The following is a 12,237-nucleotide window of genomic DNA, read 5'->3' as shown; positions in this document are numbered from 1 at the left end:
ACCTAAATAACAATGATTCTTAGCGGGTTATAAACAGGTTTAGTAAACGGGTTCGTGTTAACCCGTTAACACGATAATATTAACGGGTTAAACGGGTTCTTAATATGTTTAACGGGTTGACCCGTTAAGACACGAAACATAACGGGTCAACCCGTTATCGACCCGGGACACGTTAAGGCTAAACACTAACCCGTTATTTTCGTGTCCGGTTTCGTGTCGTGTCCATAATTGCCAGGTCTACTCAGTAGTAACATCAGCGGACAGTGCGACATGATCATGTGGCCCCGTGCTCCGTGTAGCCATACCGTGAGACCGAGCACGAGTTGGTGAAACGGGATGACGAGACCGACCGCGCGGACGGCCACACGGCCGAGCAGTCGGCTGCTCCGTGACAGTCCGCTCAGACTCGACCACGGTCTCGGGACTGGACTGGCTAGGCACGGCAGCGGGTGCAGTTGGCGGTTCAGCAAGCGGCTTGGCAATGTGGTCATGCGACCGGACCGCATCATCCCAATTAAGATCCCAATTTGAGTATGAATAAAATGATTTACGCCTTAAGATCATCACAATTCACAGTTCTCTTCCTCAAACTAAGGTAGGATGAAAATGAGAATTGCGAACTGGGATCGATCTTAGGGGTTTAAATCCATTTATTCATGTTCAAATTGGGATCTTAAGTTGAAAAGGATGAAAATACCCTTAAAATTTTTAAATTTCGGCATGCCTTAAACGGATGTGTGACCGTCGTGATGAATTTTGACACTAAAATAATAGTCGTGGATGAAAATTGGTACTAAAACAATAGTTGTGGATGAAAATTGGTAGGAATTAAGTATGTGGACCAAAACTGTCATTTTGTTAATACTCGTGTGATCAAAATTGGTGTTTGCTCATTATTTTGGTACTAGAATTCATCACGCTGATCACCCTTCCATTTAGACATGTCGGAATCTAAAAATTTTAAGGACATTTTCGTCATTTTGCATGATTGGCAACAAATGGCAAACACTAATTCCAGTGACCGAACTCCTCATCCACCGCATTTGAATGTATTGGAAGTGCCAGAAGACACAATTTGTTTATTTGTGGATGCTGCCGTATTTCCAGAGACCAATGAAGCTAGTTTTGGTGTTGTTATGAAGGATGCTAATGGCGTTTATATGGCGGCAAAAAAGGTCCCATTCCGTGCATGAGTGATGCGCATTTAGTGGAAGCAATTGCTATTAAAGAGGCCCTCTCTTGGGTTAAAGAATGCGCATTTAGTGGAAGCAATTGCTATTAAAGAGGCGATCTCTTGGGTTAAAGAAAGGGGTTTCACGAAGATTATGGTTTATTATGACTGTCAAACGGTGTGTAAGTTTTTTGAAGGTTCATCATCGAATTATACTTTTATATGATGTATCATCAGTGAGTGTCGGGATATTCAACGACACCTTGAAAGAGTGTCTATTCAGTTCATTTCTAGATCAGTGAACAAAGCGGCTCATGCGTTAGTTATGGCGACTTGTTCTCATACTAATCCTTTCATTTGGTTGTTTACTATTCCTTCTTGTATTGAGCATTTGGTTTAATAAAGTTATTTTCTTTGGTTTTCAAAAAAAAAAGAAGAAGAAGGTATTTAAGCCCTAAGATTGATCTCAATTCGCAGTTCTCTTCCTCTTCTACCTTAATTTGAGGAGGAGAGCTGCGAATTTGAGATAAACCGTAGGGCTTAAATCCCTTTATTTATGCTCAAATTGAGATCTTAATTTGAAAATGATGAAAATATCCTTCATAATTTCATATTTTGGCATTTGTTAAACAAAGAGGTGACTCGGGTGATAAATTTTGACACTAAAATAATAGTCGTTGATAAAAATTGGTATTAAAATAATAATTGTGTATGAAAATTGAAAGGAATTAAATATTTAGACTAAAAATGTCATTTTGTTCATAGTTGTGGACTAAAATTGGTATTTGCACTTTGACATAAGACGAGGCATAAGTGGGAAAAATGGAAAATCACGGATAGAGGGCAACTGTCGACTTGTCGAGCAAGGAGCCTAAGGAAGAAGACGGTTCGCACTACCCTCAACTCTTGATTCTTACAGTAAGTCGTCGGATTCAAAGCTACCTATTCAATTTTCCGTCTCAATTCGGCCCCCTTTTTCCTACGAACTACGAATTATGCATACTGCTTTCAAATTTGTTACTGGTGCTTTACTGTCTGTTACCGATTTTCATAATTCAAAACCCTAATTTTTAGATTTTCTATTTTCCGAGCTATTTGTAAACTATGGAAACGAACAAATGGAGTTCCATTTTGAGTTACAGGCTGTTTTGTTCGGGAATATGGAGCGAGCGGAGTTGACAGAGCAGGAAACTGCCATCTACGATCGTCAGATTAGGGTCTGGGGCGTTGATGCTCAAAGACGGTATGTTTTATACTTACACGCTCGCTTAGTTTTTTTTTTTTTTTTTTTTTAATGGTTAGTAGTGCTTAATATCTGTTGCTCAATTGTTATTTGCTTCTATAGACTTGGGAAAATCAAAGTCTAAAGTGAGAGGAACAAAGTAACCCTGTTTGAGTGCTGTTGACTCTGTGTGCTTCATTAGGTTGAGAAATTATGTTTGAACAAATACTACAATGTAATAGAGTCGGTAGTATTTTTTTTAAAAAAAAAGCAACCCTGTTCCCTAAATATTATGAAGACTGCCAGAGCGCCAGTGGTAGAAAACTGAAAAAAGTTGGTGTTTCACACTTTCACTATCAGAATACTTTAGGTTGTTTACTACCATCAGCAAGCTATACTCGCTCTAGTAATAGTGCTTGAGGTTTAGCTTTTTAGTTCAGCATCAATAGCTAGGATTAGGTTTAGTAGCAATGATGCTAGCATTTTTTTTAATTATTCATAGTTTCTTGCTATAATTTATTATGTCTTGTAATTCCACATAAGATTTGCTGCATACCCCAACTTGCTCATGTATTTTTACTACAAAGTCTGTCAATGTGCTCATCTATTATCTACTCTTAAAAGAATGGCAATTTATGCAGCTGCTAACAGGAAGTAGTTATACTATCTCTCACATTATCCACATGCCAATGGTTCTTGTTTATTTGGTATTTACATTTTCAATGACAAACTTCAATTCATTTAACATTTTTTTTTTTTGTTGCAACAGCCTCAGTAAAGCTCATGTGTTTGTCAGTGGACTCAAAGGGACTGCTGTAGAGGTACTTTGATACATGCTCTGAGGAAGTCTTATTTTAGATATTAATAAATTACTAAATAGTTATTTAGAAACTAATAAATAGTTATTTAGAAATTACTAAATAGTTACCTTATTATTCTTAGTCTTCGAATTAATTTAGGTAGTTTAATTATTTAGAAGATTTCAACAGATTACTTAGCTTATTTAGTCATTCTATGAGTTGTATTTTACCCTATAAAAAGAGAGTATTATTCAGAATAATAACAAGCAAAAGTTTAATCCCAAAAAGGGTCTAAGGGAGTTTTGGGTCTCAAGCAAACCCAGTGTCTTCTTCTCTTCTTTTCTTTTTCCAACTATTATTCTTTCTTCCTTTTTCCCTATGTTTTCTTGCCCATGACGGGAGCACATAACATACTTCAAAAAACTTGCTAATAATTTTGTGGTGATATACTCTTGAGTCTAGTACATTGTGGTTACATTGACCGTTTTCCTAACTGGAATATGCTGTATGGAACATCGGTTAGGTTGCCGTTGGAACTCTTAAAGGATTTATTTTAGACTGTCATTAGGAGTTATATTTGCTTGAATAAGAAACTGCAGAGTATTTCCTTTATCTATATTTGCAGTTCTGCAAAAATATTGTTTTAGCTGGAGTTGGTAGTTTGACGCTGAATGATGATCGCATGGTGACCGAGGAATTACTTTCTGCTAATTTCCTCATTCCCCCAGATGAAAATGTTTTCGGTGGGAAATCTGTTGCCGAGCTCTGTTGTGATTCTTTGAAAGAATTCAACCCTATGGTTTATGTTTCTGTCCAAAAAGGTTAGTTCACTTTATGAGTTATGAGACTATTGAAACAGCTTGCATTAACAATTCAACTTAAGCATAGCATTTTCTCTTAAGGCACCTGACAAGATTTGTGCTTTTGGTGAACTATGCTTAATTTATATGGCTAACATTAACTCTCTTAGTAAATGTTAGAATTAGAATGGATCCCTCTAGCTGTATTTAATTAATTTCTTGTCATATTGTTCTACATAATTTACATGCCGTAGTATATTTCAATAAGTGTTACATGTTTTGTACATCAAGCTACAAGGACTATACATAAAAGATATGTAAATAGAAGACTTATTTTCTCAAGACTGCCATTATTTACTATGCTTGGGGGCTGCTACTTAGACTATTCCAAATGTTATTGTTAGTATACATCAAATTGCAAGCATTGCTACCTGTTTATGTTTGAGAAAATGTGCATGGCATTGGCATACCTATTTCTCAATAGTCAATACTGCTGATATGCCCTATGTATGCTTAAGGGCCCCTACATAGAGGATTACGCATATTACTACTTTCATCTCATATGGCCTTGAGATACTATGGAAGATGCATATGTTGCAGTTGTCATGTGCTCACCAGTGAAAAATTATGTCATGGGTTCAAGTCCTAGAAATTACTACACCTCTGAGAACAAAGTTAAGTTTGCCTACAACCTGTTCATAACCAAGAAGCTTCATATTAAGGAATTTTGACTTCGACGTCTTGAGGGACTATGTATGAGGGTTGCTTCCACATGCTGATTTTAATTTTATATATATATATATATATATATATATATATATATATATATATATATATATATATATATATATATATATAAAACTTGATGTTTTGGAAAATAACGAGAACTATTGAGAAGGAAAAAGAGTGTATGGGCATATAGAATGTTGCACATTTTGTTTTGAAGTCCTTTAGCGTTTTTGCATTTTTACTGAATTCACTTGGATGTATTTTCAAAGTCATTTTTGTGTTATAAAGCTGTTCATATTTCATATTGAAAGTGCTGGTCTCGAATGAAATTTAGTATCCTATTCTGACGATACTAACAAATACACTATTTACATTCTAAGGTGATTTGTCAAGTTTTGATGCTGATTTCTTTGATAAGTTTGACGCTGTTGTTATCAGCCACTGCTCTCTTTCAACAAAGGTATTCTTTATACATTTGCATTTACTCATCGAATATGAAATTCTGTCACTTTTTTAAAATGATTTTCATATTCTTTCTGCAATTCCTCCACAGAAATCTGTAAATGCAAAGTGTCGAAAGTTGTCAAAGCGCATTGCTTTTTATGCCGTGGATGTTAGAGATTCTTGTGGTGAGATTTTCATTGATTTGCAGAGCTACACCTATTCTAAGGTTAGAAATGAGCTTATCTCTTTTTATTATATCTCTTTTTACCTAGTTGCTAACTTTACTTTTTAATTATTGCTATTTCTAGATAACACCTAAACCTCTTTATAACCTGTCAATTTTCTCCTTTGACAGAAAAAATCTGAAGAAATGAGTGATTGCCAACTGAACTATCCAAGTTTTGAGGTATCACTTTCTGAAGGTTTAATTAACACTTTTTTTTAACCTTTGCTTTTATATTGTACCACTAGGTGGAAGTATGATTCTTCAGAGTTGTTGGTTTTCTATTCATATGGCAATTGCTTGTTTATTTTCCACAGGAAGCTATTGCAGTCCCATGGAGAGGTTTACCTAAGAGAATGGCAAAGCTATTCTTTGCTATGAGAGGTAAAATAGCAAAGAACTCTATATCTTGTGATTTCTGTATACTTTTCTTGAGTGGTAATGCAAATTACTTTTATTATTTCATTTGACAAGTCATTCTAAGTGTAAACAAGGAACGATCCAATGAAGAGGTGTATAATGACTAGATGAATATTACTGCTGAAAAAAGAGTGTATCTAAAAACTCTTGAAGCAAACCTGATGTATAGAATTTACTATAATTGCACCCTGCAACTCCACTCTCCCACTTTAGCACTGTTTCTCAACATCATTTTTGTCAGCTACACCCCAACTCTTCATTCCATTCTGCTGTGTTGTTGCATGGTATTAAAAAAAGGCCTCTTGTCAACACTCAACACTTTAAAGTCAGGAATTGCTTTTTAGGAATCGCGGATGAGCTGCCTATGATGTATTTTTTATTTGCAAATTCTCTATGAACTAATTTCCCTAACCATTTCTTTTATTTTCTGAATCTAACTCTGCTCTTGAGAAATGTAAAGGTAGGCTAGGATTGTTAATTCGTGACAGCATTTGGTCTTATGTTTTTTATCTTCTGTTTGCAAGGGGTGATCAGACACTTTTACATGCCTTAAATGACATAGCACTTAGCTTTAGCACATTGGATATTGTGTCATATAAACTAGGGGTGAGCAAGGATCCACCAAATCCGCTCCAATTCAATCAGTATCCACTTAAGGTGGATGGGATGCGGATGTGACTTCTCAAAATCCGCTACCAAAACGTGTGTGTGTGTGTGTGTGTATACACGCACATATAGACTATAAGCCTAGTAGCCCACTACTGAGTGTCTCGGTGCAGTCCAAATCTAAAATTATAATTCGATTTTTAATTTTCTACACTTAGCCTAGGGTTTTATGTCTCTCTTTCACAATCACAAGCTCAATAAACATTGCTTCAAGTCAGACTTGAAATCCGCCATTCAATCCACATCCAATTCGCCAAATTTGCGATTAGCGGATCGGATTGGATCCGCACCCCTAGCAGATCAAATTCACCCCAAACCAATCCAATCTTCTCCTTGCTCACCCCTAATATAAACTGAACAACTGCAGGTGATATGTTTTGTTAATTGACTTGACCTCCTGAATGATTAATTTCTTGCAGTCATAGAAAGGTTTGAAGAGTTTGAAGGGGGCGAACCTGAAACAGCATCTAATGATGCTGACCTCCTAAATGTTCAAAAATTGAGGAAGGAACTCTGTGAGGCTCAGGTATGTGAACTAGACTATATTGAGCTGGGTTATTACTATAAGTTATTTCATTATCTATTTCACTTATGTTTTCAGGGCTTGAGTGAATCTCAAATTCCTGATTCCCTCTTGAAACGATTGTTAAGAGGTACAAGAGAGTTTCCTCCAGTTTGTGCCATCATCGGAGGAATTCTTGGACAGGTGATCTTCGGTGCAAATGTTGTCTTTCTGCAACTACATATTTGCAATTCTTGATCCAAAAATTGTTTGCCTGTGCAGGAGGTGATTAAAGCAATATCTGGCAAAGGTGATCCAATTAAGAATTTCTTCTTTTACGACGCCATGGATGGCAAAGGCATAATAGAAGATGTATCTGACATCAAGACTGAATGCTTGCCGGCTAAGAGAACAGCTGAGGTTCTCTAGGCATAGGTATTCTGTAACCTAACTAAATATTGTATCAGAAAGTTTTTGTAAGTTACACCTTAGAAGAGATTACAGCCATGCTGATTGCTGATTCACTAGTTACGCGTTTTTGTACCTTGTGGTTAAAGGTAGAAGAACCAAACTATTTGAGGTTGTGTTTTTAGATACTTAACAAAAGAAGGCACAGTTGATTCCTCTTCTGAATATTGCCAAGTTCTGTGACATTTTCAACTGCTTTCTTGGGGAAACTTGGCAAGGAATTTAACGAATTAATACTTCCCCTTCAGATTCGTGGTTGGTTTCCTTTCCTTTATTTTTTGCATTGTTGTAAAAATTGGTCTAGCAGCCGACTTAGTGCTAGACGCCCCTAGGTCGAGGCGTTTCAGCACTAGGCGCCTTTTAGTCAGCCGATCAACTAATCGGTCAACTAGGTGCCCTAGGCGCCGAGTTGAGCGCATAACTCGGCTAAGTTGGGTGCCTAACTCAATCGAGTTGGTGCTCAACTCAGCCGAGTTGGCGCTTAACTTGGCCAAGTGATTTTTTTTTCTTGTTTGGCTACTCTTCTATATTTCTCTAACCATGTACTCAACTAATCATCTAACATATGCATTTGACTAGTTTGGTGGATTATATTTCGTAACAGTCTTAACAATTCCTAGACTTGAGTGAAAAAAATGGAGATAATATACTTGAATTATTCAACCGCCTAGAGATGCTTAGGTGCTAGCGTCCCCCTGCGCCTTTTGCAACATTAATTTTTCGTGTTCTTTTTATTTATTAAATATAATATAATGATAAAGAATGCATTAGATTTCATTTTTGGGGTGTCGTGTCGGTGGTTTGGGGGGGGGGGGGGGGGGGGGGGGCGGGGGGGGGGGGGGCGAGCAAAGCCCACGGAGACATGGATGATTTGGTCCGATCAAAGGCCACCAACTAGCCGCGGAGATAAGCGAGGATTGCAGGATATTTGGCAGCTCGGACCAACATTAGACGTTTCACCTACTTCCAGATAATATAAACTGACAAATATATCATGATTAATAATTGGAGATTTGTAGGCCAACACAATCAAGCAAACGATACCATATTTAGGTAAAAGTACTTGTATGGATAATACAATTAGCATAAAATCTTGTATCATATGTGACTTTACATATAGTAAAAAAAAAACACAACAGATTGTAATGTCTGTTCTATCTAGAAAGGGGAAATAAATCTAGTGCTAGTTTTTACTAACACTTCTTTTCCCTTTACAATTGAGAAGTTGATAATATTGATGTGAGAGTTGCTAGTCCATCAACCTGTAGATCTAAATATAGTGACGAAGAGTTTTCTTGCTCGTTACTTCTTCTTTTGCATCAATCATTATTGGGTCGACACCCGTCTCATCCAAAACAGTACTTGCAAGTTTTTTCGCAATAGACATCAAATTCGTACTTGGGGAGAAATATAATGCGTGTTTTCTCCCACGTCTTAAAACTAGCATCACATGCATAGTAATTTTCACTACTGCAAGACCAATCTCAATTTGAAAGTTGAAACTTTACCAAGCAAGTATTGGAAGCTCAAAATCGAAAGAAATTATATAAAATTATTATTATTATTATTGTTGTTGTTTAAAACTATATCGCACCGGTATCATGCTAGTTTAAATATAAATAGAAAAAAATTTAAAAAATAATATATTAAAATTAAATATCAAATATGAACACAATACAACTCTGCCCTCCAAATCTTCTTAGAAACAAGTATACATGAATATATAGATATATATTTGTAACCTGCATGGAAAAGGAAAAAATAATAATAATAAAACAAAAACAAAAAAAAAAAAAAGCAATCAAATAATACAAGCTAGGCCCAGGACAACTAAGATCCCATACGAGCAGGCACCAAAAAATCTAGAAAAAGCTACCAAAGAAACCGAACCAGACGGCTCACTATCATCATCACTGACGTTTCGGGGGTTATCGAAATAAGCAGGCACCAAGGTGTCCGGCACGGCATCATCGTCGCCGGATTGGGGGCTCACCGGCGCCGGTGACTCATCGGGGGTTTTGAGGCTAGGCGGCAAGCCTTGACCGTATGTAACATTTACTCTGAAACGTTGCCCGTTCTTGCACTGCTCGCCGTCGTAGTCGCCGGAGAAAAAATACGTCATCCCGAGCTTCATAAGCGGCACCGGCACGGTGGTCGGCTGCGGCGATGTGGCGGAAGGGTCGGAATATGACCACTGAGTGGCGTTATCGTCGTCTTCGTAGTTGCAGCGTTTGTAGGTGGTGAAGTTGTACGTTTGGATAACGGAATGGTTGGTGTCAGTATTGAATACTGCGTTTAAAATTAAAAAAAAAAAATCAATAAATATATAATAATAATAAATAGAAAAACAAACCAAATGACAAAAAAGCGTAAAATAGTTACTTTATCAGTCAATGCTAGCTATTTAATCATTATTAGTTTTTTGATTTAATTAAAAAATCAATATAAGTGTTTGGTTAATTGGTTTTTTGTAACTTCAAAATGCTAAAATTCAAAAAACTATTCAAAGCAACTTTTTCAATTAGTTTTTTGAGAAAGAAAATTATACCAAACAGCTATCAATTAACAACTAATTTACAGTTATACCCTCTAATTAACACAATCAGTTACCCTTCATTTATCAAACAGGGTCATAGTTATTCAATAAGTGAGGAATAAGTTTAGTGGTTTCATCAATGAAGGTCATTTTTTTTTTAATATTACTTTCTCAATCTATTGAAACATAAATAGTCAATATTATCCTCACAAGAATTGTTGTGGTCGTGCCACTAACCAGGTTATTGGCACCCTCCCAGTCACTAATCATTACTACTTTACTACTTTAGTAACCAAATCTAAGTGAAAAGTACGTAGTAATAGTAATAAAGCAGTTTACTATAATTGTCGGCACTTCTATAGTAACAATTTTTAAAGGAAAAGTTGCTATTTCTTCTTCCTAAGTTAAAGGGTGTAGGTGTAAATTTAATTTTTGTGTTACAAGCTAAGTATCACCACTTTTAATTGCTAAGTATTTAATAAGTGGTGATTTAATTTTTGTTTTTGTTTTTTTTTTTTTTTTTGTGGTTAATATAATTATTCTTTAGAACACTGAATATTAAAGTGATGTTGTCAAATCTTGTAAAATTTTACGATTATTATTATTTTTAAAATCTAAATAGTAATAAAAATTTACATCTAATATCTCTTTTTCTACTCAATAAATTACATTTTAATTCCACAATTTAGTAAATAAAGATGCAAATTTTAAACCCCTAAACTCTAATAAAATTTAAGCAACTAGTATAATGAATGTCAATAATATATGTGTTTCTAACCATAAAAATCCAAACAATTTCCCTTTCAAAAAACAAAAAATCCAAACAATTTCTAAATCACTATAAAAATCCAAACAAATTAAAAGAGAGAGAGAGATAAAATTTAGACAAACAAGCATCATATATATCTGAGACACTACAATCATAAAATCCTTGAAATTTAATGATTAGTAAAGAAACAGAAACGAAAGCGTTAGTTTGTATATGAAGAGAGAGAGAGAGAGAGAGAAATACTTAGGAAATCGCCGAGGGAGAAGGTCTTGCCGGAGACCCATTTCTGGTAATTGACGGAGGACTTTTCAAGGGTGTCATACCAACCCAAGGAGTCGCCCACCGTGTAATTCTTGTAAGCCTCGGCGGATCCCGACAGCCGGGAAACAACAAACAAACCAAAGACGAGGAACAACATCGTATCGTCGCACGATTCAGGGAGTCTGATCTGTGAAATCGCAGAGATACACAGAGAGAGAGAGTGGAAGATGAGATTTGGTGTGAGGATGGAGAAGACAGGAATAAAGGCAACTTAGTTTGTGTCAGTGTTAGATGTTATCGGTTTATTGCCCTGCCTGCCGCCTCTTCACAATTACCAAAATGACAGTGAATGCTTTAATCCGCAACTGTCTTTCTCAGTCTTGGGTTAGTTGGCCGGGTAACATGTGTTTTCCAAATGTGGTCCCCCTAACACCTGTGACTTGTACTCATCCTTGTTTTAACGTCAAAATATAGCATATTTTAAGGATTTTTTTTTTTTTTTCCTTTTGGTCCTCCATCTTATCTATCTACACCCCCGGAGCTGAAACGCTATAAGCTAGGGGCTGAAAGCTGAAAAGCTATAAATTCGGAGCTGAAAACTGAAGAGTTGTTAAACTAGCTGTTATGATTGAAATTGTTTGGTAAAATTAGCTTTTTGATAAGTTGTTAAATGTAAAAAGACTAAAAAAAACATCTTAATAAAATTTAAATTAGTTTGTTTACATATTAAAATTTAACATTTTGTCTTTTAAAAAATTAACATTTTGAAATAAAACTATTAGCATAATCATGATCTATTATCTCATAATGAAGTAGCAATATTGTTGCAAATCTCATAATAATAATAATAATAATAATAATAATAATAATAATAATAATATTTGCGGTGAAAGTTGCGGATAAATGAGAAGAGAAAATGATTTTAATTGGGAAGGGTAAATTATGTCATTTCTTTAAAATAATAAGAATAAAGATAGAAAAAAAAAAAAATAGGAAGCTAGGAGCTTATTTTGAAACGCTACCTAAGGTAACATTCTAAAATAAGCTCTTATTTTAAGCTAAGAGCTTATTTTGGGAACATTATCAAACAGAACTTATAGCTTATTAGTAACTTAAAATAAGCTGTAAGCTCCTAAATAAACTCTGCCAAACAAAGTCACAGTTTGGTTCATGGGTTTACACATTATGAACGGGAATCAAAAGTATAGTTAGTATTATAATTATGA

The 12,237-nt window shown here is 35.5% G+C and overlaps 2 protein-coding genes across 3 annotated transcripts; one reads left to right on the top strand and one right to left on the bottom strand.

The window, feature by feature from the left end:
- The first annotated feature begins 1,967 nt into the window (after nt 1-1,967).
- On the top strand, nt 1,968-7,692 carry LOC109184683 (SUMO-activating enzyme subunit 1A-like). Of its 2 annotated transcripts, none has more exons than XM_019334704.1 (11): nt 1,968-2,089; nt 2,314-2,414; nt 3,163-3,214; nt 3,819-4,014; nt 5,103-5,182; nt 5,276-5,392; nt 5,522-5,572; nt 5,707-5,773; nt 6,895-7,001; nt 7,077-7,181; nt 7,260-7,692. In XM_019334704.1, the coding sequence occupies exons 2-11, from the start codon at nt 2,332-2,334 to the stop codon at nt 7,404-7,406; spliced, it is 1,005 nt and encodes a 334-aa protein (XP_019190249.1). In that variant the 5' UTR covers nt 1,968-2,089; nt 2,314-2,331; the 3' UTR covers nt 7,407-7,692. The 2 variants fall into 2 exon arrangements, with proteins under 2 accessions (XP_019190249.1, XP_019190250.1); XM_019334705.1 differs by having other exon boundaries at nt 2,308-2,414.
- Nucleotides 7,693-9,089: 1,397 nt separating this feature from the next.
- Nucleotides 9,090-11,270, bottom strand: LOC109184672 (cucumber peeling cupredoxin-like). The gene is made up of 2 exons (XM_019334693.1): nt 10,994-11,270; nt 9,090-9,734 (listed from the first exon to the last, which is right to left on the bottom strand). The coding sequence occupies exons 1-2, from the start codon at nt 11,166-11,168 to the stop codon at nt 9,247-9,249; spliced, it is 663 nt and encodes a 220-aa protein (XP_019190238.1). The 5' UTR covers nt 11,169-11,270; the 3' UTR covers nt 9,090-9,246.
- Between the last annotated feature and the right edge of the window lie 967 nt (nt 11,271-12,237).

The sequence above is a fragment of the Ipomoea nil genome, unplaced genomic scaffold (assembly GCF_001879475.1).
Source record: "Ipomoea nil cultivar Tokyo-kokei standard unplaced genomic scaffold, Asagao_1.1 scaffold1280, whole genome shotgun sequence".
Taxonomy (NCBI): Eukaryota; Viridiplantae; Streptophyta; class Magnoliopsida; order Solanales; family Convolvulaceae; genus Ipomoea; species Ipomoea nil.
The sequence above is the reverse complement of the archived record's forward strand: the minus strand, read 5'-3'. Positions and strand labels throughout refer to the sequence as shown.

Coding starts and splice junctions, on each gene's coding strand:
- LOC109184672 (XM_019334693.1), bottom strand. CDS start 11,168: ATGTTGTTCCTCGTCTTTGGTTTGTTTGTTGTTTCCCGGCTGTCGGGA. Junction 9,735..10,993: donor CTCCCTCGGCGATTTCCTAA/GTATTTCTCTCT, acceptor TTTTAAACGCAG/TATTCAATACTGACACCAAC.
- LOC109184683 (XM_019334704.1), top strand. CDS start 2,332: ATGGAGCGAGCGGAGTTGACAGAGCAGGAAACTGCCATCTACGATCGT. Junction 3,215..3,818: donor TCAAAGGGACTGCTGTAGAG/GTACTTTGATAC, acceptor CTATATTTGCAG/TTCTGCAAAAATATTGTTTT. Junction 5,573..5,706: donor TGAACTATCCAAGTTTTGAG/GTATCACTTTCT, acceptor TATTTTCCACAG/GAAGCTATTGCAGTCCCATG.